At 37.4% G+C, this 26872-nt stretch overlaps 1 protein-coding gene across 2 annotated transcripts; it reads right to left on the reverse strand.

Annotated features, from left to right (window-relative positions):
* Positions 1-4682: 4682 nt before the first annotated feature.
* Positions 4683-20194, reverse strand: LOC149827513 (AT-rich interactive domain-containing protein 4-like). Of its 2 annotated transcripts, none has more exons than XM_090019437.1 (15): positions 18886-20194; positions 18187-18381; positions 17296-17349; positions 15748-15836; positions 15383-15641; positions 14774-14830; positions 13708-13739; positions 10335-10470; positions 10043-10216; positions 8792-9424; positions 7543-7680; positions 5839-5937; positions 5368-5468; positions 5111-5201; positions 4683-5028 (listed from the first exon to the last, which is right to left on the reverse strand). In XM_090019437.1, the coding sequence occupies exons 1-15, from the start codon at positions 19039-19041 to the stop codon at positions 4903-4905; spliced, it is 2340 nt and encodes a 779-aa protein (XP_089875563.1). In that variant the 5' UTR covers positions 19042-20194; the 3' UTR covers positions 4683-4902. The 2 variants fall into 2 exon arrangements, with proteins under 2 accessions (XP_089875563.1, XP_089875562.1); XM_090019436.1 differs by having other exon boundaries at positions 15745-15836.
* Between the last annotated feature and the right edge of the window lie 6678 nt (positions 20195-26872).

Raw genomic sequence — 26872 nt, forward strand, 5'->3', positions numbered from 1 at the left:
GAGTTATTGGGTGCATATTATTTCCACCTGAGAATGCTTGCTTTGATGTTGATTTAATTGGTTTTGTGAACAACTCAACCAGGCATTCATCAGCGTAATGACAGACCCATCCAGCTTATTTAAAACCTCAATACTCAAATTCCATAATGAGGTTGATGAATAGGCAATGTTTGTCAACCTAAATCGCATGGCTGGGCTTGCATGCCATATACCATCAAGCAACATCATAAATAGAGCCCAACCATACTGTGGGGATAAGAGTGTATCTGATCTGTTTTTTTATAATAAAGCTGGGGTATTATATTTCGAATGGCCCACAATGCAACCGAGAACTATGTGAAAGGCCACTCTCCAACAAGCTTCTTACCATAGTTAGCTTGGATCTTCTGCCCCTCCACCATTAAAACTCTTCGGGTAGAGAGCTACAAGGATATCTATGCACAGAAAACCGTGAAGTCACCTCCTTCCTCCTTTTGGCCATCACCATGCAGTCCACAAATAAATGCTAGCATGACTCCTCTGCCCGTCTACACAGCACACTGAATTCCCAAACATTGAAGGCGATCAAGAGTGGGGAGTTTATGTTCAATAGCATTAAATAGCATCCATCAGTGCCTTCGACTCCCTTATCAAGCAACATCAATGCTCAATAGGGTGTCGAAGTCCGACCAATTCCCATATGCTGAACCAAGTGAGATTAGGAGATCCATTCTCCACCCATATAACTCTACATCTTCTGCTGAATGATTGAGGGACCCAACTAGGCAGGTTGGGATCATACAAAGATAGTGTAGGGACCGACAGATTTCAGCATCACATTATGAACATCATCCAGTTGGGATGCTTGTAAGCCATCAGCAATAGAAGATTCAAGGCAACAATCGGTCCAAAATTTAACGTGACGCCCATCTCCCAGGTGCCATTTGATATCATCCTCGATTGCATGCCAGTCCCTAATAATCCCTCTCCAGGCCCATGAACCATGCCGTGCTGGTGCAATCGACCAAAGGATCTTTAAATGGAGATACATGAATCTGGCCCAAAGAGACAAACATTCAACAATGGTTACTGTTAGGTACTCCAGATTGGCCCTATTCACATCAACCAGTCTTAAACCCACCATATCAACCAGTCTTAAACCCATCCTACGTGCATTTAGTTACGTTTGTGACTTGAATCATCAGGTCAATCACATGACACATTAGAAATTTCACATGCCTATATCTATATGTTTATGCATATGATAATTATGATTCTATGAATCTAATATATTGTTTATCTTGATTATTCAAACTTATTTGGTACAATAGAGGATATAGTTATTCAGAAACAACTATAAAAGTATTTATTATTTTATGTATTTTATTTTTCATCCTATAACTTAATTGGATTTATCCCAGAAAGTCAATCTGGCCCAAAGAGACAAACGTTCAACAATGGTTACTGTTAGGTACTCCAGATTGGACCTATTCACATCAACCAGTCTTAAACCCACCCCTCCCTCAACGTAAGGTCTGCATGTATCTTTCCATGATAGGAAGTGCATGTGGTCCTTTTGATCTTTACCACTGCAAAGAAATTGACAAAATATTTGTTCTATTTAGGACACTCCGATGTACTCAAAATGAGAACAAAGGGATGCTGGTCAATTATAAAAACATATACTTCGTATTAACTTTTTAGAAACTCATACAAATTCTTTTAGAAACCGTATGAATGTATATTAGAAACTCATATCAATACTTTTTCTGAACCGTATCAATATGTATTTCAAATAAAAATGTATCCTTAAACTTTTTAAGCCCTAACATACCTGTACCAGTACCATGTACCCATACCCGTTTCTGGCAACTATGATTGGAAGCACCTGCAATCGTGAATATGAGTGTGCAGAGGAGGCGATGGGCTGCACGACTGCCCTTGGTGCTAGATAGAGAGGGATGCACGCATGGCGCTAGATAGAGGGGACGCTATGCATATCCTTGCTTACTGAATCCTGGCCTGAGCTTTAGTGCATGCGTCGACGGCCTGCAAATAACCACCAAGGTACTTGGCAACCCAGTGAAACAAGGTGTCCATAATTCAGCCGAGAGGCCTGGCAACCTGTTCCAAATAGGAAACCAAGGTCCTACCAGCAACCCTCCAGGCTCCCCGCCTCATGGTAGAAATCATATCGGCCTCACACGAGGCCTTGATCAGAAAGAGCCCATTAAAGACTGCAATCAGTGTAATGCCATGCATATGCGCCCGCATCTTGTACAGGTTATCAAAGATGTGCATCTGATGATCTTTGGTACTGAGTTTTTGGAATGTGATTTTATATGGTGAGGATTGGAATGTGAATGTTAACATCTCCCTGTTTGGTTAACATGGTGATTTTTAAGTAAATGGTGAACGCATTTTCATGTCCTCAATGCAAGGCACAATGAGTGAAACTTTGGACCACCTGACAGCCTCGTGCTGGATGATGGTCCAAGACAGGTGTGTTGTTGAGTCCCATACTGAAGATTCAACTATTTGAATCTAAACACGTCCTAAAACGATGAACAGGAATAAAGTGTTTAAATCTAAACAAACTATAAAAGCCATTGAAATTGCTGGCAGTAACTGTTCATCAATCTGTCATAAAGACGAGCCTCAATAAAAGGACAACAAAACTCTCTCTCTCTCTCTCTCTCTCTCTCTCACATACTTGAACTTAAACAATTGCAATATCTCTATACACTACCACCGAGGTGGTATCCCATTTGGTAAGCAGAATCCCATTTGGTAAGCAGAAAGAGAAGGGAGAGAGTGAGTGAGAGGGTTGATGTTCATGGCCTCCTCCAAGAGAGATTTCTTTCTTAGATAATCCTGCAGTTAAATAATCATTTTCGGGGCACTTAAGTCTTTACAACCACTCATTTTCTAGAATCGTCATTTTTTTTTACACCAATGAAGGAGAGGGTACTAAAGTCTTTGCAATTGCATTAAACTCCAACGCTAATTAATGTTGACAAACATGAGGATACGAGACACACATGCTTACATATGTGGTGCTCTTTGGGACCCCCCCGAACATGAGATGTAGCTAACTGCCCTGTTCGAGGGGGGGGGGGGGGGGGCATATAACCTGTCCCCCCACCGAGGTGGTATCCCATTTGGTAAGCGGGGCCCAGGATCTAATCCCTCTGCACATAGGGTGGCTGTTGTTCTGGTAGGGGTTGGCCTAACCCCAGCTTGCCTTTTAAAAAAAAAATCTCTATACACTGATGAAGGATGGATATCCCATTTCCTCAAATGACAACTTAAGAAACTCCATGGTGATGAATTTCATGCTTGCCAAATTTGAAGAGCATCAGCAATGGAGCCTGCAAGGCTCAGCACCTCAAAAAGGGCCTTGAATTTCATGGATTCCCCATCATTTCCATCGCTTGGTATTGCCGTTTTGTGTGGGGAGATGGATACCAAGGTGGAGTTGAGAGGGGCAATGGCATTAAAAATCAATGGATTTTAAATCATCATTGCGTTGTGTGGGGAGATGGATACCAAGGTGGAGTTCGGAGGGGCAATGGCATTAAAAAACAACGGATTTCAAAACATCTCTGAGATGATGTTGCCAAATCAGTCGATTTTGTCACCTCTCATCACCCTTTCCAACAATGGCTCCTAAATAGAGCCTTAGCCACAATTGGACCAGATCATATAGAACCATGGAGTTGAGGAAAAGAGCTAACTGGGAATATTTTTGTAAGTCCTCGAGTATTGCATCTTCAACTTTCTCAAAGGGAGAGAACTTGGCGGGCCTGTTCCTTGGTGTATAACTAAACACCACCCACATAAACAAACCGCTCAAAGGAGAAGAAAGGGCACTGGTAGGGAACATGCAAAACTACAAAAGGCCTGCACCAGATCACTATAAAGTGCACATGGTTGAAAAACAAAAACAGGAATGCTAAAACGAAAGCAGTAGCTCAGAAAACTGAATGATTTTTACGACCAATCCTGCGTTCCTGATGTAAATTATAAAAGCAGGCAGCTAAAGATGATTAATGGGATGTTTTTTTTGAAAGGCAAGTTGGGGTTGGGCAGACCCCCAACAGTTGTTATTCAAGTTACCACTGGAGTTTGAACCTGCAAAGTCCCACCACAAGGAGACGTGCAACTCCTACCAACCACGCGGAACCCCCGTTGGTAGATGATTAATGAGATGTTAAGACAGCCTCTTTGTAAATGACTGAAGAGTTTGGCATTTTTCTTTTAATTACTCTGAAGTTTGAGTATTCAAACAAACAAATACAAGAGCGATGTTGGTGAGATCCATTTCCATGTCTCTGTGTCAAGTAATTCATCACCACAGATAGAAACGAAACAAACAAGGATCATTACCCAAGGGCCTGCTGGTCAGGGCCTGGAGTACTGTGCCAAAAATGGATAAATATGTTTGGCTCGTGTATTCGAGTAGAATTGCAATCCAATTTTGACTAGGGGACATCTTGGCCGCATTTTGCATATTTTGCATGCACGCATGCATGACATCTCTTTTGTTTGTATGTGTCACATCCAGACTTCTGAGTTCACCAGTGTCTGAATGCCTGTACGCATCTGTAATATGTGCACGTGTAAGCACAGGTCAGCAACATGTTCATGGCACATGCTTGTATGAGAGAGAGAGATGATTTGACAAGATTTAAAAGATCGCATGAACAAAAGGCATGTGGGGAACCCCAAGAGGATGAAATCCCCACAACCTTAATTTACAAATTGGGAACAAGGAAACAGTGTGTATGACTATGATCATTAGCATATAACTTTATGATACAACCTATATATAATAAAGCACCAACAAGTGGGGCTCTCCTCTTGTGGAACAAAAATTGAAGGGGGTGAGGTGAAAAAACAAAAAAAAATACAGAGCTAAGGCTACACTGCTAATGCCTGTGAGTATCCGTTTGCAGTTTTCTGAGACTTCCGCCCTGATTGTGAGCGAAATTTGTTCAGGCTGCACCGAGGGCAAATATACTCTAGTCCATCGGTTTTGGCATAGTCCTGCATCATGAACAAATTAAAACCAGAACTGAACTCTAGCAGCATTTTTATCACAAGGCAAGGATGGGTAAGTAGTGTTTACCTTAAACGCCCCTAGACCATGTCGTCTGTCACAACCAAAGTGAGCCCACTCGCCGCACATACCACAGTTCACCCAGTCTCCAGCTGCACTACTGCAAAACAGAGGATTGCATGTTTGAACAAGTTAATGGCTCCCAGGTTAATCAAACTATTGCTGGACCCTAATTTTGCCCAAAGCAGTATGTTCATTTGCTTAATGAAAGACAACCATGGGTTCATCACAATCCAGATTGAAGAGCAAGTCAAAAGTCATCATACCTTCGACAAAGCAAGCAGCATTCCCCATCAACATCATCATGTGCAAGCTCATACTCAAGCAAATAGGTCTCATAATGCCTTTTTAATGTATTTCCAACACCCTAAGAAGGAAAGATTAGATCTGGAGTAAGAGTACAGGAGTCGAACTCACCAAGACATTCAAACACTTTCTAAAAAATAGTTGATACTATGCATTGACAGTCCTGAGTCCTGACTGCAAGACCAAACTTTAGAAAACCATGTATTCAACCGACTCAAGTATTCAAATGATACATGCAGTCAGAGAGAGACAACTCAAGCATGTCCTCCCTAAACAAATTCCATATGCTACATATGCCCAACCAATAGCAAATGTATTGGCCACTCAGGTTCACCAAGTTCAGACTGGTAATATTTGGGGAAAAGGGGACATGAAAATGATCTTTTACTTCTCTCATTGCAAAAGGTAGGAGATCATGTTGAAGAACGTACAGTCATTCGGTTGGTTGTTGTGTGGTTCCGCATCTTTGAAAAGACCTGTCCCTTCCAGTTAATGCCATTCCCAACATTGAAACCGCCTCTTGAAACCACCTAATCATGCATGGAGACACCAAATTCAGCACTAAAACATTACACAAGTCAAATATATTACTGCATGACATTTTATGAACACAAGGAAAGTGAAACTAATTGCACCAGAACAGTAATCATCTGTAGACTCCCAAAGTTATCTTTTACTAAAAAATGTTTCTAATAAAAGTTGAATGTTTCTCTTTCTCTTCCTAAAGTCATTTAATCCCTACCGAATAGAAGTATTAGGGTACCTTTTGTCAATTTGAATAACACTAAATTTGAAGACAGCATATATACCATATTGATAAAACAGTTTCCCTTCAACATGATAAAAAACAGCCTATATTAAAAACACTCAAAATTCATATTCCACCTCCAATCAGAAAACAATTAGCATGAGAAAGGTTATAGTAATGGCACATTCGGAAGAAAGAAAATTTCTCATAGGAAAAAAAAATTGCCCATGGGAAGTTTTAATATGCTAATTTTTCTAAATGAAAAAAATCCACTTGTTTGTGTAACATGAGAAAAATAAAATGGAAAAGAGGGCAATTTTTTAGGTTCCACCATCACAAACAAAAAAAAAGATAAGAAGAAGAAGGTCACAGCCAAGAGGAAGACAACCCATCCCAAACGATGAACGGCCGGCGATTCCCAATGGGAGGGGGGAGAAGGTCGTCAGAGTTACACACACACAGAATTCCAACCTTCCTATATCTGACGCTGTGCAAAGGCCCTACACCGATTAGAACTCTCTATCTTTCTTGTTTTTAGTTTTAGAAGAGGGTTCAAATACATGTTGGAGCGCTGTTTCCACAGAGAGCAGAAAGGATTTGATGATCTTTCCAGATTCTGGGCAGCGAAGGCACTAAGGGAAAAAGCCCACTGCAAACCAAAGATACCATGTCTGACCGGAAGCCTGCAAATAGGACTTCAAAAGCCCTAAACAAACCAACGCCACCAGGGCTTCAAAAAGCTTCAAACAGATACAAAAAAACAATCATACATGCATGTTTTTTTTTGATAGGCAAGCTGGGGTTAGGCAGACCCCCACCGGTTATACAACCATACCATTGGGATTTGAACTTGCAACATCCCAACACAAGGTGACGTACACTCACTGCTCCTACCAGACAACCGGAGCCCCCATTGGGATTTGAACATGCATGCATGTTTTTTAATCTATGCATCTGCATAACCTATTTGTGGATGTCAGTATATCGAAGGTGAATTAAACATGATTTCTGCATACTCTAGTGGGTGATTTTTCATGGACTGTATACAAGTGGGTGATGGTGGGTGGTGGTGAGATGGGTGGTGGGGAGTGGACCTCACCATTTTCTCTTGGTAGGAAACATTCCTCCACCTACCACCTGGAGGAACGTTTCCTATCAAAAAGTGTACTTTTTAGAAAAACTCACTTTGTATCACTTTTCCTACATTTTTCTCACTTCCAAACGTGCCCTAAAGGACTATAATGTGAAAAGATTAGGACACAGTTCACTATCATAAAAATGGTTCATTCTGAAAGAAAAAAAAACGAGAGGCCCACATAGAATTAAAAGAGAAGAACAGTTATATGGTAGAATGATAGTATTACAAATAAGAAAATGAATACTTCACCTCTTTATACAGATTGTAAAGGTCCAAGCGTTTCGCATTAAGTATAGCCTCAGGAAATTCAGCAAGTCCACCAGCAGGAACAAGCCGAGTATGTCCACGAAGGATGAGAAACTGCATCACATCCCTCAAAAATTCTTCCTGCAAAAGATATCATATGGAAGTCAGGAATGCACAGATTCTTCCGGGAAAAGATATTTTTTAATGTTTTTAATCATAATGATTTAGAATTGTTTATCAAGAATTTGCACTTAAGATGATATTCAGGCTTTATTGCTGTGGATTAAGAATTTTGATGGCACATAATCATATACATTTATATATAAATATATACACCTACTCCCACCTAATAGAACCATATGTGTAAGTTATATATTCTCAATCAGACTTCATAGATGCATTCAACATAGTTTATTTGACAGGAATCGTGCTTTGGATCATGTTTTTTGGACACAAATAATATTTTTTAAGTCTTGAAATGTTGGTACATTGTGGGCGATCGATTTTTTAGGATCTTGAAAAGCCTGCATATAGGTCACATTCACATGATTCAAAACTTGTTTTCTACTAAAAAAAGGCATGTAGATCATATCAATATGGTCTGAACAACAAAAAAACTCAAGAATTTTAAAAAAATGAAAGCTTTCTTTAAGTGGGTGTAGGTGCTCCTAGAGCACCCTATCATTACTAATATATATATATATATATATATAGTACAACTGTGTCTATGTGACAGTTTTCAAAGTAAATCTTGAACCGAGAAAAAATATGCAAAAGATTTATTTACTTGATTCAGTAGATTATCTTCAATGACATAAAATGACATTAGTTATCTGCTATTAGTTATTGTGTTTAAAATTCTCCAATTTCCCAAGATAACTAGAAGCACTTCAAAGTTCTAATGAAAGCTGAAAAGGTAAGCTATGATAAAGATAATTTACAGAAGGGCACTAGGATACAGCTAAGAAGCCATCCAGCATAAGTCAGGTGCCTAAATCTTCAGTGAATGATTGGTGAGTAGTAAGTCATACGCCTCATGCCAGTAAAGTATTATCTCATGAATACCATTGACAGAGGCTTGAGCTTCAATCCAGCTGGTAGTTCTATGACAACACCACAAACTCAATCAAATCCTTGGAACCAGTACTTGGTTTTTATTGACCAACTTCATCCAAGTTTATAATTTGACCCATTTTGTATGCAAGTGATTATTGAAGAACTTCAAAAACAAGGGCTGTTAGACTGTAAATACCTCAGAGCACTCTTGTATGGGACTTCTACCACATCCATGCTTCTTCAGCGGTAAGGGATTCAAGGAAATAATTTGTTGCGCCTGAAAAGAGTTTGAAGATTTCCGGTGAACTGGAGCAGACGCTGCATAATTGGGCTTCGAGGATGGCATACTGGAAACGTAAGTCTTCAAGAGGCTTCCTTCATGTGGTTCAACTTCAGAAACACCAGAAAATGGTAACTTATGCTTCTTGGTGTGTGGAATAGGCCTCATGGCTGGAACTTTTAGTCTTTGCTTACTTGGTAACGAGGGCAGAGATTTGCTCTCTCTCATCTCGATTTCCATATGCACATCCCGGTCCTGGTCAGTGTTCATAGCTCTAGAAACCTTATCAACTGGACAGCCATTGACAGAGGGCCTCGAAGTTTGCAATAAAAAAGGCCTTTTTCGACAAGGTGCAGGAGGCCTCAACCAGTCTGGTGGCTCCATATGACTCTCCAGTGCCACAGAGTCTTTTGATTTTTTGTTACAAAAGAAGAGAAGGCGATCAGCATCATCTTTCTCAAAAGAAGCAACAGCCAAACCCTGAACACTTGCAATGCCGAGTGTAACCAAGCTACGGTAAGAAGTTTCAGGTGCAAGCTGCCTTAAAACCTGGATAGAAGTAAAAGCTGTTACTTCAAGGTTTTAACATGCTATCAGCACAAGAAACCATAAGGACCCAATCCATAGGCCAAGGAAGCTTAAGATAGATCTCAACAAACTGAAACACAATTAAACTCAAAAGCCAGGTTGGAACTTCAACAATAAATGCTTTTGCACTCAAATCTGAAAGTGGGAAAAGAGCAGAAACAAAAAACTGTAATTGTGAGAATAGAATCATTCCTCACTTACATGCCAGGTAGTAGACAATGTATTTAAAATATTTAAAAATGACAACAATAGTTGGTAACTGATGAATGATGCAGCAGCGCATATAAGAGATCAATTGATTCCATGATACCTACACTATATGATGCACAACAAACATAATGTTACAGCAGGCATACATTGTGTCTACATTTTACAAAACCAACTTGGATGGACTCAGAGACTTTCTTGTTTCATCTGAGATTGACATGGTTTGGAAAGATTGACCACATAATTCTCTTTCTATCTTTTATAAGTGGAAATTGAAAAAGCCATCAAACCAGAACTGTTATAGGGGCACCCAAAACAGTGAAAAAGAGAAAACAAAAAAGAAAAAACAAGAAGGGTTAGGCATAAGGGAACCTGCGCAGCCCATGTTGGAACCTTCATGTAAACTTCAAAAATACTGGCTCCACAAGCAATTGATGCAGATCTACGGGGTTCACATAAAGATGGCTTTGTTTCATCACAACGGGGCACCGCATGAACCAGCTGACTTTTCTCAACAAATTCGCTCTTGATATGGCTCTCTAACAACTGACAATAAAATATAACTCTTAATCCAAATTTTACCTCTCAAACAAAATAAAAATGAAATTTACACTCAATTATCGACAAAAAACTAATAAAATGTGAGGTTTAAAGGAAGATATACTTGATCATCAAAACAAGTCTGTGCGCTACCCGACACCAGAAGTGATATGTGAGCAGAACCACAAGTGGACATATCACATCGCATTGTGATGACCCCACGAGAAAAGGTTCCAGCAGCAAGAGGTGGAGGTGCAGCACTGCCCATGAAAAAGGAAAAGTTAGCCTGTTAGCGTGAAATATTAAGTGTCAAGAAGCATCAAAGGCATTACTTTGCAAAGCAATTATATTAACTCTTCACAATCCACATAGGTCAATAGAAAAGACAAATAGGTGCATATATTTTGATAGAACCAGATGCTGTTTAAAATATTTCCAGAATTTACAAGAACATGAATCTTAAAAAATCAGCTTTAGGGACATGTTTTCTTTGGTGAAAGGTGAGGATGAACAATGACAGCAGAGAAAGTAGAAGCTGTGATTGTTGGTCACAAGGTCAATCTTGTGACCAACTTTCACAAGATTAAAGGCAGGAACAATCATAACTGGAAATCACAATCACAACTTGTACTTTTCTCATGTTTCACTAACCTTCAGAAAGTGTTGTGATCGTGATTTACAATCACAAGATCTTAAGAAAATCCAAGAACCCCAAGGCATTGCAAACATGCCCTAAACGTGGTCATAATTCTATAGCAGAATACGAAACTAAGAGGTACAACATGGATGCCAAAAAACAGAAAAACAAAGAGCAAATGAAGAATTTAGGAAAAGAAAGTGAAGATTCTAGAGAAATCATAATAGAGGTATCTTCAGGAATTTGGAGCAATCATGTTGTGGCCCTGTGCATTTTCTAGTCCATAGTGTTCAAACTTGATACTTTAAGTGTTTCCATGAGTGAATGAGCATCCCAAATTTTTCCAGATAATCCAGAATCAAAGACATGCTGCTTCTGAAGATGTTGAAGAGAACAAGGCACTGAACATACTAGTAGGATCGAGATAACCACTATACTAAGATGGATCTAAGAAAGCATCACCCACCAACTTAAAGGCTAGAAAAAGGGCCACAGCTAAGAGAACAAGGCACAAAGTTCAGATTTTTGGTCTCATTTCAAATACATTATCACCTTACTCTCATTGCATTGCACTATGGCAGAAACAGATGTAGCTGGCTACTTTTACCACAGCATGCAAATGTAGCGTTTCCCATGCAAGCTAAGAGTTGCAATCATTTTTCATACTTCCTAAACCTTTTAGGTACTTACTCGTAAAGGATTTTCTATGAAAAAATTCAAAAGTTTGATTCTCTCAGGTTTAAAGGGAAATCTTTGATACATTGCTGAAACAAGAATTGGTAAAATTGACAAGGAAGAACTTAGTCTCTGAGGTCAAAATAGGCTAAAATATTGCAAAACTTGAAGCTTTGACTATTTTCTTTATTTCCAAGAGTATCATAATATATCTCAAGATCGATAAACAGCTTGTAGCATGTCACTTATAACTGTACACTATGTTATTGGAATACTGACATGAGTTTCAGTGTTGGATATCAGTAAAAAGTGTCAAACACGGCAAGCCTTAAAAAGTTAGACACACATATATATAATATTATATTATATATTTATCAGTGTCACCGATATCGACGATATTTTGAAATATCAATTTAATATCAGCTATTTGAAGGTAGCCGATATTAAAGGTAATATCTCGCGATATTTTCAAAATATGGCCAGAATTCAAATTATCGGGATAATATCACAAAATTTTTGGTAAAAAACTATTCTTTTATATTTTAAGCTTGCATTTCCTATTATTTTGTTTCTTTTATATTTTTAAAACATGTTTCTTTATATTTTTGGAAGAAAAACAGTGAAAACCTTATTATTTCTTATTTTTTGGTTATTATTTATATTTTTCAATTTTTGAAACTCCCGAGATTTGTCAACTTTTGAAAATATTTCGAGAAATACCCTCGCTGAGATATTACCTTGAACGATATAGGTGACTGACATTTATATCACTGTCATCGATACCGCCGATATTTTGAAAATATTGTGATATTTTCAAAATATCGCAAGAAACAAAATATTGCAATAATATAGTGATATTTTTTGAGAAAATTTCTTTTTTTAATTATAACTTTGCATTTCCTATTTTTTGTTTCTTTTATATTTTAAAACCTTTATAACATGTTTTTTATATTTTTGAAATAAAAATAATGCAAAACTTATTATTTTCTTAGCTTTTTTGTTGTTATTTATATTTTTTCAATTTTTTAAACTCCCAAGATATTCCCGAGATTTATCAACTTTTGAAAATCTCTCCAAGAAATACCCTCGCCAAGAAATTACCTTTAACGATATAGGTGACTGATTTATATATATAAATATATAGAGAGAGGTAATCGATCCGACAAAATGCCTTACAAACCGAGTTTTTTTAGGGTTTTTTCACCTCTTTTCTTTTAAATCTGACCACATGGATGTGTTCTACATGTTTGATTTTGTACGAAAGCTTTTGGAACGTCCAATGACGTGATGATATTTTTTTAGGGCTTGAAAATCAATGGCCTAGAATTGTGCTGAAAATGCCCAGTTCATATACAATTTGCATGATTGGTAAGTTGTATACATACATATATATGGAGAGAGAGAGAGAGAGAGACGAAGTAACATTTTCGATCCAAGGATCCACTTTAAGCCCATTCCTTTTTGCATGATTGGTAATTTGTATACATACATACATATGGAGAGAGAGAGAAAGAGAGACGAAGTAACATCTTCTATCCAAGAAGAGGTCCGGGTGTATGCCTCTTGTAGATGAGACAGCCCATGGAAGAGAGTGATGGCTTTTAAGTATTAAACAATTTTGTCATTATACCCAAGTATGAGCCTTCCACGATATGCATAGATAAGGGGATGAACACCAGAATTATAATAACTAGTTATTCTTGTTACCTATATCCATACATATAAAGCTTTACTTGAAGTATGCAAAACAATGTGATACTGCATTCTTACATGCGAGAACTGACAATCTAGTTCTTATTTATTATTGTTCTAAAGCAAGATTTTCATATCCTGAAGTTTGTAAATAGCATTCCCGTTACCGAAACAGCTAACAAATCCAGTTGCTTAAGGATGTGAAATGAACCATCTAAATCTTTGGGCCACACAAACGGAAGTACTAACCAGCAGGGAATAGGGAAAGAACAAGACTAAATGGTATAATAACCAAAGACTACTCCATGAAAAATTACTAGAAAGGTGAAATCACTTTATAAACACAACGACAAAAAGCTCCAACAAATGCCAAGATAACAAGACAGCTAACAATGCACTGAAGCAGAAAAGTAGATATTAAGGAATTCATTTTCTATAATACTGGACAATCTGCACAAACTACAAAGTTATAGTAAAAGAAGCAACATGGTACCTGACTCTGTTATGAAGTTTGCTCCCACGTATCTGAGGAAGAAAACAGGGAACAGGTTGAAACCCAAGCAGTAGCCAAATTAAGAAATGCAAGAGCATAAGTAAATGAATAAATCAACAAGTTGCTGATGCTAATATGCTTATGCATCCATGGAAATGCCAAATGCAACTAGATGCTGGTTAGCATAAGACCAGGTCTCTGAGTAACACAGTTATGGCAAAAAACCGTCAAAGACTTCCCTTCTTGTGAAGCAGCATGCACAATTTAAACCTAAAAGCTCTTCTCTAATAATTCAACCATATAAAGACCATACTTACCAAACTGTGGCACATATTCATACATACAAGGTGCAAGGTCATAACTTATGCACAAGCATATTTTTCTGTCATGGGACTAGTATTTTCTAGAGCAAATTGATCATAAATAGTTGGTGCGCACACCTTCTAGGATACACGTTGCCAGCCAAACAGATAAATATCCAGCTAAGGTGGTGTGAGGATGATGCTGATTGAGGAGGGTTCGGTGGTCAAGCTTGGAATCTCTCTATATTGTAGGAACCTGAATGGCATTCCAACAGTAACATCTGGGACAAGGATGGAAACCAAGTAATATCCCATCCAAGACAGACCACACAGAAGGGTACATACCAGCAGTTTGAAACGTGGCTCTGGGTTATGGGAAGATTGGATAGGAATTTTGGAAGAACTAAAAGTCACACCAATCCTTAACTTGGCCAGGGAGATTTATGAAATTTTGGATAGATAGGATGCACCATTCTGCTCACAATCAGGTTAAAATCCATTCTGAACAACCATCAGGACATACTCTTTGTACTTGATGATCTTTCTATGTTAATAAATATTTTCAGCTTCCTCAAAAAGAAGGCTGGAAACCTGCCATGAGTATTGACTCTTGCTAGATGCCAACAACTGCACCAGTACTCAGCATTGCAAAGGACAGAAACCATCAGAGCATGCACCAGTGGTACCATAGACACAAGTGTGTAACATAGTGACCATGGAACACAAATATACAAATTGAGAAAGAATGCACATAGCCAACTCACTTCGATGTTTAGCAGGGCATTCAGACCATCTTCCAAGGATCCCAACAAACAAGCATCCTGCAAAAGAATAAACTTAATAAAATATCCTACGCATTCATGTGTGATTGGGTTCCTAAGGTTTCTGGCAGAAAAATCAAGAATGACAAGACGAAGCAATTTAGAAGTACTGAAAACATAACACCAACAATGATCTCAATAACAATAACCTTAAACAGAACAATGACAATAAAGAATAATGGGAAAAATTGCAAAAAACTTCTTCTCAGTTCTCAGATTTCAACTCAGAGTATGACTCATGCATTATTATTTTCCTATGAAAGGGAGTCATGCTTTTTAATTCTTTTCCTATGTTGGAAAGAAATAAAAAAAAAGGAAGGAGAGAAACTTTCTGTCCATCAATTCCACAAAATAGCTGGACCTATCACCATGTCAAACCAAGATGATCAGCTATGACTGGGTAAGACACCAAAGCAATGACCAACAAATCAAGGTTAAAGTGGTTGGTTCCATTGAACTAACAGCCAAACTCAACCTGAACTGGTGCAACAATCCTTCCAACATGACCGATTAACACTAAACCACAAATGACAAATATCATGCAATGCATACCAGGGTGCACGATACTCCACAGATAAGAAATCGCATAGACACTTCATCATCATATATTTTGATGGCAGGAAGTGCACTAGGTGAACCCTCTCCTTCGTTTGTATCTTTGATGATAATCTTTGGTGGCTCTCCAAGAAGCCGGGGACCAAGCTTAGCACTAACTTTTTGGCCACTAGCAGGCCCGCGGCTGTTTCGAACACAATATAGCCTGAAGGATGCAAGTGCAAGCTGGAACACATCCCAGGTATGGCTGATAGAACTGTTATCTCCAAAAGCAAAAGGAATGAGGCACAACAACTAATCAAAAGAATCATCAGTCCCAAATTAAGAAACCAGCAAAGAACTGATAAAAAAGGGAAAACCACCTCTGCAAAACTGACACCAGTGCATGACAAAAATGGCAGGCTGCATAACATGAAAATCCATTCTTCCAATAGATTACATATGGAACACCCTGTCAAAGAAAAATTATAACATTGCAGGATCATGTTTATATTTTCAATAGCGAGATGGTAACATATCATGCCACTAGTTAAAGAAATTACAACTTATAATATCATTAGCACCTAGCTTGCAACCTCCATGCCAAGAATAAAGAAGAATAGCTATTCTCAATTATATGGATGCCAAAAAATATTGTGGGCAACAACCTGCAATTAGTTTTCCATACTTCAAATCAAGTTTACAGAATATTTGTGGCCACATCATTCTTGTTTGGCGATTAAAAGTTAAAACCCATGTCACAAATATCAGCCAGCAGGAAATTAAAAAAGTGACATTCTCAGAGATACATTGCAAGACATTTAATTTCTCAAAAGAAAAGTCAATATCATCACATTTTTCTTGAAACTCACCAGAATTATGGAAAAAATAGAAAAATATTCTGAACATAAACCACTCCATGTTTAATTCGAGTTTACGAAGATTTCCCCCAATAGGACAATTTTTTAAGAATCTCCTCACAGATTCACTTGCAAACATACCAAGAATTTCTTGATTATATGAATCATACTAATGTTTTATAGATGAATAGGTTTTATAATTACTTTGAAGAGCACAGAAATAATTAATGACTAAGTTTTCAGATATTTTGAATTGCACACCGTAAAGCCTGAAATCTAAAAATTGTTTCCAACTACTGCTTATATGACTGCTACTTCCACCTTTCATATCGAAATTATTGAATTTGATAGTTAACTACCAATAGAACACGTGTTTAAGCCTTAAAATGTATTAACTTATTTTTTCTTTCAGTGAAGGGACAAAATTCTGTTTAAAGCACTCGTTGCTCAAAGCATCCAAAACAGACATAATAAGTGACAAATGGTCAAACAAATCAGTCCTGCCTGGTCAGTATACTCTGCATCTCTAACTCATGAAAAACAATGAGCCTTTATCATTTCATGGAGAATATGATTTGCTTTTAAGAAGCCTTGATAGTGATTTTGGAGACATGCAAGATCAGAATCTTGTGCTAAAGAGAATGAAGGTTCAAGTCAAGTACTGAATAAAGAATGCTACTTAGCTGCATTATGAAGTGGCAAGACTCTAAAAGAAGTATTTTTGTGCTAGCTTTAAGTTATAAACCTTCATTCATTCTATATGAAAAACTATCTACATCATCTCAACCCACGTCTGCACTCAAAAGAACATGGTACAGCTCACTAGTGAAAACTCGGGCTATGAACATGGAGCAGAAAAAGTTAGGTGGGACCAATTCAGAGCATCTCTTTATATTTCACTGGCAACTTTTCTGGACATACCATGGTCAGCTGCACTACTCCTAGATCAGTAGTCTTAGAAAAAATAGAATTTTCCTGTTCTAGGTAGAGTGCATGAAAATATTCATATAGTATGATAAAAGAAAATGAACAAACAAAAGCATCGAATGGGAATCAGAAATGAACTTTCACCTTTGACCTAAGGGCCTCTGCCAACTTCTCACCATTAGGAATCTCCAAATAAACCTGCATTCACATTCGCAAACTCTCAGAACATGTAACAGAATAAACACTACACATTTTTGTATTTTCTGTTGTGTTAAAGAAAGTCCATTTGGTAAAAAAATAGTACTGGAAAGAAAATGTTATCTAAAAGCATGCATTACACATATAGAAAACATATCAGCCAAATAAGCAAGGCCAGTCAACCATAGGAGGCACAGACCTAAAGATTCCACAGTAAGCACACATGTTTCTAAAGAGGAAAATTCAAAAAGCAATTGAAATCTGCCTAAATTTTTTATTTTTTATTTTGCAAATTCGTAGCTCATATAGTATATTGTATTATTGTACACACAATAGATTTGCTTCCGGAGAAAAAGTACAATTTACTTCCAGTTCATTTCTTCCAAGGACAACAATACCAAATTGGTTTTTTCCTTCCTATTGGAATAGTATCTTCTACATGATACCAAAAATGTATAATAAAGATTTTGGTGGATTAGGGTCCAATGAGAGCTGGATGATTAAGTCATACTATCATAACTGAGGGGTCTCAGGTTGAAATCCCATAAGGGTTATCTCCCCAGCTTGCATATAAAAAAAATGTTGGATTTAATAAGACAAATATGATGCAATATCTCTCTTTTTTTAGAAGCAATAAAAGTGAATTATTATTAAGCAATCAAAGATGGACATTGTAAAAGGGAGATCATGAGCATCATTGACATATTAAGCCTCTTCCTACTCCTAAAGAGTCTACATTCAATATCATGGAAACAGGCATATTCTTAAAATTCTACATAAAAACGGTTCTAAGTCCAGTACATATTATACAGTATTGCAAGAAGGAAGAGAACTTACAGTTGTTGGTAATACAGAATCAAAAAGACCAGTTATAGCCTCAACGGTGGATAACTCAACATCTCCCCAAACAAGCGAGTCAATCTCTTCTTTCTCTTCATTGGTGCTTGCTCCTTGCAAGTAAACAAAATCAGGCTCCAATGATTCCACAGTCCGTCTAAATTCATCAGTGCTGGGATTATTAAGAGTATGAACCTGCAAATTGTACCCATCAAGAACCATCCAAAATGAAGTATCAAAACCACATCAAGGTAGACACATTACACAAATAAGCCATGGAAATTCAAATTTTTTAAAGAAACAGCATTCTTATATTCTTCAAGAGACTGGCTGACATAGAGATAGGCAAGAGAAAAAAGTAATTAACATGGTGAAAGCAAGCATGTTTATTAAAAGAAGCATTGCAAGTCTTCACCTTCAGCAAAGCCATTATTCAAATCTTTCAATAATTTATATCAGTAAATACAAAATGGGAAAAATGTATTGAAGAAACACTAGTAGGAGCTCTAAATGAAACCCACTATTCATGCTCTTCAGTAAATTATAACAACCATTAATGTGATTAGGATGAGAATATAGCATTGTATCAAAAAATCATGCACAGAAGTGAATACCTAATTCATGAAAATTTACAGGCGTAAGAATCTCCAATAGCAGATGAGTTAATTCAAACAAGAAAAATTAGAGCAAAGTACTTGCCTCTAGGCGCCCAGCAGAAACAAGCTCCGGAAACGCATAAACCAGTCTGTCGCTTTTAGTCTCATAGGCTCTCTTATTGAATCCTTTCCCACAAAACACAGCCACAAGCGTACACGTTTGTTTCTGAAAAGAAGAACCTCCTTGAACTTGCCACATCTTGTATACATGACACCCAACGAACTATACTTTTCTTCTTCAACTTTATAGAAACTACTAATATCTACATCAAATTCAAGTGCTCAAGACTCGTAACACCAGTAGTACAGCAGATTAAAACCACAAACCTACCAAAAGACCAAACCTAAACCCACCAGTTTCTCCCCAAAAGCACTATTCTGCTCACAATCTAAACCCCACCAAGCAAACCTTTCCAAAATCCCAGAAAACAAACTCTTGTGATCCCAACCTTCTAACACCAATTTGCATCCACCAGACGACCACACATTCAAAACGCTAGAAGCAACCGCAGAGTACCAAGCGCCAAGAACAAATGTTCACTAAAAAAAAATCTCAACCCACCCATCTACGTTGAAACCCCATAAAACTTCACAAATGAAAGCACCCAAATGTGACAACTCTCCCCAAAAAAATCGAAGAAGAAACTCAACCCCTCGGAATCTCAATCACTCCCCAAAACAGCCACTCCTCAATCACCACAAACACCCACTTCCACAACCAGACCCTCAGAAAATTCCCTCAAATCCCCCCAAAACAACCCTTCCTCATTTGCCACCAAACCCCAAATGATCCCCCTTTCCTCCCACCAACAAAAACAACTAAAACACGAAAAGATAACCCAGAAACTCCTCTCCCACCCACAATGAATCCCCAAAAAAGAGAGCAAAAGAACCCCAAAACAAGCCTACCCACCAAGCCAAAATCTAGCATTAAGAAAAAAGCAGCCGAAAAGATGCAGAGGGAGAAAATATATTGAGAAACAGAAGGGAGAGAAGGGAAACGATAAACTCGACGGAATCGACAACCCTAAAACAAAGAAAGGCCAAAAGGCCAAAAAGTAAACCCTACCATAGACAAAGGGGAGAGAGTACATTCTAAAAATAATTAAAATCTACCATCATCATCATCATCACCACCCATCATCAATATTTTTCTTAGGATGGATGCATTCGATGGGATGACCAAAAATGGAATAAAAATAGAGACAAAAAAATGAGAGTAAAAAGAAACTTGTCACCTAAAATTAAATGGGTAGGTGTCAGTTTTATTTTCGTGTGTGTGCTTGTGCGTCCTCATCCCGCTCTCTCTCTCTCTCTCTTCTATCTCTAGAACCATATGACACAAAAAAAAAGGTCAACAAATGAGAATCAAGGGAAGAAAACAAATGGGGAGCTACAAAAAATGTTTTTAAAAACAAATGGAAGGAAAGGAAAAAAGAGTAAAGTGAGAGAGAGATTTGTGAGGTTTTCTTCCCCACGAGATTCGGGGATTAAGAAAAAGAGAAAAATAATGTTGGGATTGAAATGGGCTTTTCTGCACCAGATTTTATTCATCTCTTTTCGTTTTTTTTTTTCTTTTCTTTTCTTTGGGGGATTATGGGATGGTTCTTCGGGTTTTATTGGTTTTTTTAGGTGTTTTGGTTTTGGTTGTGGGCTCTGACCGGGTTTGATTGTTGGAAAAAATTTACGCATCTGCTCGAAAGTCGAGCACGTTCCCCCTCTCTTTTTGTCGATGGTTTTTCCCACAATTCCCTATTTAAGGATGCATCTCTTCTCACTTTCTACAACTTGAACAACTAGAAAAAACTTATTTTGCTCTGTGAACTTATTCTGTGGACAAGAATAGCCTCGTACATCTCTCTCTCTCTCTCTCACACACACACACAAAAGGGGCAAATAAATTATGTGAGTCGTATTTTGGTCAAAAACAACGCCAAGAGTTAAGCAAACCAACTACTTTTGAGGTTTGAAAGTTAGAATGGTAACTGTGAAATAGGCCAATTCTCCCTCTGGAAATCTTCTCGAAAGGACAATCCTTAACTGTAAATCTAATCTTCATTCACGAGGTCATTTCTTATCCCCATCTGGAATGCATGTAGGGTTTCTTTTTTCTTTTGTTCTTATGTTCACTCAAATTGGAAACTTCTAGAGAGAGAGAGAATCTGACGGGATGGTAGAGGGATGCTTTTTCCCCTTGCTCAAGTCACCCAATTTTTCTCAAATCTTGCACAAGACTGAAAGATGGCATTCATTAAACTGATTAACTATCGTACCTCGAACACAATTCATTCCCCATCATGAACAAAGAAAACATTCATTTCTACAACCGATGTGCCTACACCTCACAATGCATATAATCAAGAGGCCCAACGTGTGTTGATCTGAAAATATGATATGATGGGCTTTGGATCTAGCGAGTAGATAGCATTAGTTAGACCATCTAACCTATCGAGCAAAACTTATTTTTTTAAGTTAACCAACATTTAATTTCCACCAAGCAACCACAGGGACGAATCTCTAGAAGCTCGGAATCTTTACGAAATAAATTCTGACCGGTAGCTAAAAGGCTCAACACCTTTAATTTAGCATTATCTAGTAAGGCAAAAAAGTCAAGGAACCTGAGGTACAAGTTAAGTCTGCTTTTATGATTTTATCGTTCAAAGTAAAAAAACTGAGGTACCAACGGGGCTCGGCCTGGTTAGACGTTGCAGGTTCAAACCTGAGTGGTACTTTGAATAGTAACTGGTGGGTAGGGGTGGGCGTAAGGTCACCCAGCCCAATGGGCCAAGCCGACCCGGCGTGCCATGGACTGGGTTTAGGTCAAGATTTTAGGCCCGAGCCCGTTAGGTATTGGGCCGAACCCCGGCCTGTTATATACCTGAGCTGGCTTGGGGGCTATTGTGCCAGTCCGATGAGCTTGAGTTTTTATTATTTTCTAATAATATAAAAATTAAAAAATAACTATTACATAGTAACTTGTTAACTATTATTATATACCTAATTAGTTACATTAATTTTATAAAAAAATAAAAAAATAATTAACTGGATGCATGAAATATTGAGAACTTATTAATTATTACTATTTACAAATATATTTGAGTCAGGTCGGGTCAGACCCAACCCGCTTCACATTGGCCCATTGAGTCGGGCTATGGGCAGCTCTTCAAACCCAAACTATTAAGAACCGGCCAAAACTCTGTTAGTAAATGGGTCAGGCCAAGTTCTAAGCTGGGCTGGGCCAGCCCAGCTTAGAACTTGGCCTGGCCCAGCCCGATGCCCACCCCTACTGGTGGGGGTCTGCCTAACCCCAGTTTGATTTTCAAAAAAAAAAATGAGGTGCACCTATGCATTGCCTAAAATGGAAAAAAACTCAGTTGTGTATGAGAGAGTTTGTGTGCGTGTGTGAGTACACGCCCTTGTCTCTGTGAGTGGTCTGTGTTTATATATATATATATATATAGAGAGAGAGAGAGAGAGAGGTCCTTGGTGAAAATTTCAATGATTATAAATGGATTTATTGTGGTTCACTTACCATGTAAGTATAGAACTTGCTTTCCAACAACAAATTTAAATGTTTTTCGAGAGAAAAAAACATTTAAATTTGTTGATCCAAAGCATGTTAAAGTACATATTAAAAATTACAAGGAAAAATGATGGTAAAATTGCGCCAAAATGATATTGTTATAAAATGACTTTAGCATCGGAATTGCTAGATGCGAAACACGATTTCTATAAAAGAAGCCATGACAAATTCATACAATAAAATTCATTTGAAAATGCATAGTTGATAGTGAATATATATAGAATAACGGGTACCTTGTAAATGAGTTTTTAGGGTTTTTTTGTTTTATTTTTAAATTCTGACCAAACAGATGTGATCTATGAAATTGATTTTATGGGGACTAATTCTTGAAGTGATCGATTCCTACACATGGGTGAGTTTTTATAATGTTCAAACAATCAACGGTACAAAATCTTTATAAATTTTTTAGGCTCTAAATATCATATTTTTTAGTCAAAAAACACATTATCCAGGTGTGGATTCCTTCTAAATCAACCATGCCCAACACATTTATGTGGTCAGAACTGCAAAAAAGAACAAAAAAATGCATTTAACACATTTCATTTAGCAAGTCTCTCTCTCTATATCTCTCTCTCTCTATATATAGAGAGAGACGAACTATAGCCATCAACATTGCGAAAAACAGGTTCAACCAGCATTGAACCTGCCGAAAAATACAAGCTAAGAAGCCCAAAAAAAAAAGCAAAATACAAATACAGTTGATCGACGATCGTCACCCTGGTTCAGGAGGTGGCGATGAAGGCTGATTGCGCTGAAGCTTAGGAAGGTTGATGTGCAGAATGGCGTACACATCTGCCAAGATAAGGTCCGACCAAAACTCTTCTCATCGAGAATTGCAGTGGGGACCATAAACCATTGTGACCACAGCTGGCACCGACTTTGGCTGGAGGGGAAGAGCGATGGATATGAAAAAAGTTCCTATGTTGGTGTAAGTCTAGAGAGTGCTTCCCAAAGATGAGTAGACCTCTAGCATAGAAAGAGAAGAAATCTATTATGTCTCTCAAACTTGGGGCAAAAGTTTTAAATAACATTTTATCAACCTGTTTTCCTAAAATTGTCAAAGGATTTATTATAATCAAATGGCAAAATAAGCAAATAAAGGAGCTATAAATTAATTAAAATCAATTTTCAATTGAGAGCATTTCCTCATGAAATTACTAAGAAAACTACGTCACAGGGGCATGCCATTTTGTCTGCATGTCCCAGGACATACTATGTCACGTACGTACAAAATTTACTTTATTATTTTTAGAATTTATTAATAATTTATAATAATATCTCAAAAGAATTGTATATGTAAATATTAAAATATCAAAAAATATTGTTACTGATTAAAAATTAAAAAATCTTCTTCCTTGACGGACCTTCAAGTAGGCTTCATTCTAAAGTGAGTTTAATGGGGTTCGAACTTGCACTTGGAAATGAATTAGATCTAAATTAAAACCTGGGCAGGGTTTAAAGTTGGTTTGTGAGTTGACTAGGCTAGACTCAGGTAGAGTTCGGGCTAGGATAGGGTAGCTATACTAGACTAGGTCTACGTGAGGCTTGAGGCAGAGTTTTGATTAAGCTATAGGGTCAGGTAGCTAGGGAATCTGGACCGGATCTGGAAAAGCTTTAGCTAGGCTAGGTTGGGGTGCACTCGATTCGGAAATAAACTGAGCTAGGTTAGGCTCAAGATAACTTGGCTGAGGGGGTTAGGGTAAACTAGGGTAAGTTAAGTGAAGCTAGGATCTTGATTGGGCATGGTGAGGTAGGGCTTGAGCGATGCCCCAGATTTCGCAGGCATCTCTCAAAGCTAAACGTCACTAGAAGGAGAGATCTCAAATGCTAAATGGTAGGATCTATGTTACAAGGATATGTGGATACAAGGATTTGCCACGTGGGTCTGAATCGTTAGTTGATTTATTTAATTTTTAATAAATAAAAGTTTACTTTTGATATTTTAATATTTAAGAATGCATTTTATTGAAATATTATTAAGATAATAAAATTTGTGTATCACAATCAATCTATTAAAAAGTACATGCTTCAATCGAGTTCTATCTGCTACTTGTCTTTATATCTAAGATTACAAAGAGATTTTTATTTTACTTGAAAAAACCTCTTCAGGCACACAGACCTAGCCGCGCTGGCTCAGCCTGCCTTACTTACAGTCTCTATTCATGTCAGCATAAAACTCTGAGGGCTTACCCCTCAACCCCAGGGAGTCGCCAAGCTTCGGCTTATGAAGGGGCCGGTGACGCCCATGGGATTTGAACCTAGATTGTTCGTCAAACGGCGCCAAACCCCTTGGGTCTTACAAAGAGATTAAATTATAGGAAAAGGAGTTGGGGTTCTTTAGAGTTTGGATAAACTTGACAATTCTAAAAAGTCATTATATGATATGGCATCACAGTGTGGTGGGTGGTGCAATATCCTGTTGTTTTTTTTCAAGTTTTTGGACTAGCAAACATATCTAAGTACTTCCTAAAAAAAATTAACTTAATTATGAGAAAACAAGAGACTCAGTTGATTGTGGTGGACAATTTATGTAATGTTCTTCACCTTTGAGATAGATGCTGGTTAAAATTTGATGGATGGCCCATAGAATTTTTAGTAGGTGATATTTTATTGGTCACATTGTTTCACGCATGTCATTTTCATTGTGAGCCCAACCTCATTCACAAAAGAGCACACATCCTTCATGCACCACCCACCACATGCTTATAGGATATCATTTTCAATGATCTTTGATAAATTCAATTTGCTAAATTGAGAAAGGACCCAATGATTAAGATAATTTTTCTAGCCTAACCTATTAACAATATCACTTGCTATATTGCCATGTTAAAATTTTGGATTTAATTAATATGGAGTTTAATTGGGATTTTATGTCATGAAATAATGATAGAACTGGAGCTAGGCATAGTGACAAATATCGTGAGATTTATGAAAATCTTGTGAGAAATTGCCTGAAAGTTTAAAACGGCAATTTCTAGCGAGATTTTCAAAATATCACAAGATTTGTGGAAAAAACATAAATGTCATGATTTAAACATGATATTTATGCTTTAAATGGCTATTTATCATGAAAAACACATGTATTTTTATTATTAAATAAATTTTATTTATATTTTTTATAAAAATAAATTATATATATTTTTAAATTATTTTTTATTGCCGAGATTTTCCCAAAAAAAATACGAGATTTATGAAAAAATTTCAAATTCTCACAAGTTTTTGAAAAACGAGATTTTTCTGTTTTTTAAAGTTTGTCACTATGGAGCTAGGTAGGAATGGCGATAGAGAGAGAAACACTTCCTTCTCTTCAAAGGAAAGGATATGGACATCTTGAACAAAAAAAATAAGTCATGCCAGTCTTTCCTACTGATGCAAATAGGAGGATTCGATTTACACCAAAATCCTGCCCAACTGTGATTATCTAAGAAAAACAAGAAATAACTAGAGTAAACAGAAAAATAACAAGAACTTAAGGAACTAACTGAATTCATTATCTCAAATCAACTTAACAGTTCATCCACGCACTAAGATGCATCATCTATAAATAAATGAGATTTTTCCTAAACTACCTACCTTTATAATCCTCAAAAAAGATAAAACTTATCTTAATCTAATAAAATTCAGATATTAGATCTAATAAATAAATCCAATATTTGTTACCAATAAACCAAAATACAAAAATATCAAAACAGCAAATAAATATTCAAAATACAAATAAAACCAAATGGACCCTTATCTTTTACTCCGCTCTTATATCACCTGCCCAGTTAACTTTAGGATGACTCTAATCATATATTGGACAGATTTTCTCTCTCTCTCTCTCTCTCATTGTCCTCAAGGCATGGTCTTTCAATCTATTGTCTCTTCCCTTGAGGTATTGGACTCACCCATAGTTTCTTCCATCTTCATAAGGATGAAACCCCGGATTGCCTTGAGAAGTGCATGGCTCCCAAAGCAGTTCCAACTAGAGACTGATTACTCATGTGATGGGGCTACTGACTTGATGACATGTCCCAACTGGGGATGTAAACTGTTTGGATTCAGATTGAATGTGACCAATACCATATTCAACTAATCAGATGTTGGCTAAATGGATTTGGATTCGGATGGTGAAAAGCTCATACCATATCTAACCTTAAACGGATTCAGATTTCCATCAAATTTGGATATTTTTTGGATTCACAGCAAAAAATGAAAACCATATCTGCATCGGACCATAATCATATATGGTTATGGCTTACCAAATGCAACTAAATGGAGTCTGAATATCAGATAAAATTCAATTCATTGACATCCCCATGTCCAACATGTTCCTGCGGCACGCCAATACCTCCTACTGTGGTTGCCATAGTTGCCAACCACTGAGTTAGCCAAGGGCGACTTGGCTTGGGCCGTCTAGATTGCTTGTCACCAAGGCTGGCAGCAAGATAGCAAGGTGACTGTTGCT

The sequence above is a fragment of the Nuphar pumila genome, chromosome 10, assembly GCF_984573655.1.
Source record: "Nuphar pumila chromosome 10, dmNupPumi1.hap1.1, whole genome shotgun sequence".
Taxonomy (NCBI): domain Eukaryota; kingdom Viridiplantae; phylum Streptophyta; class Magnoliopsida; order Nymphaeales; family Nymphaeaceae; genus Nuphar; species Nuphar pumila.

Bases quoted from the DNA above. Each gene is read 5' to 3' on its own strand.
- LOC149827513 (XM_090019436.1), bottom strand. From the start codon at position 19,041: ATGTGGCAAGTTCAAGGAGGTTCTTCTTTTCAGAAACAAACGTGTACG. The intron at 10,217-10,334 runs GTATATCTTCCT...TTTTATTGTCAG, and splicing joins AGACTTGTTTTGATGATCAA to TTGTTAGAGAGCCATATCAA. The intron at 9,425-10,042 runs GTTCCCTTATGC...ACTTCTATCCAG, and splicing joins TTCCAACATGGGCTGCGCAG to GTTTTAAGGCAGCTTGCACC.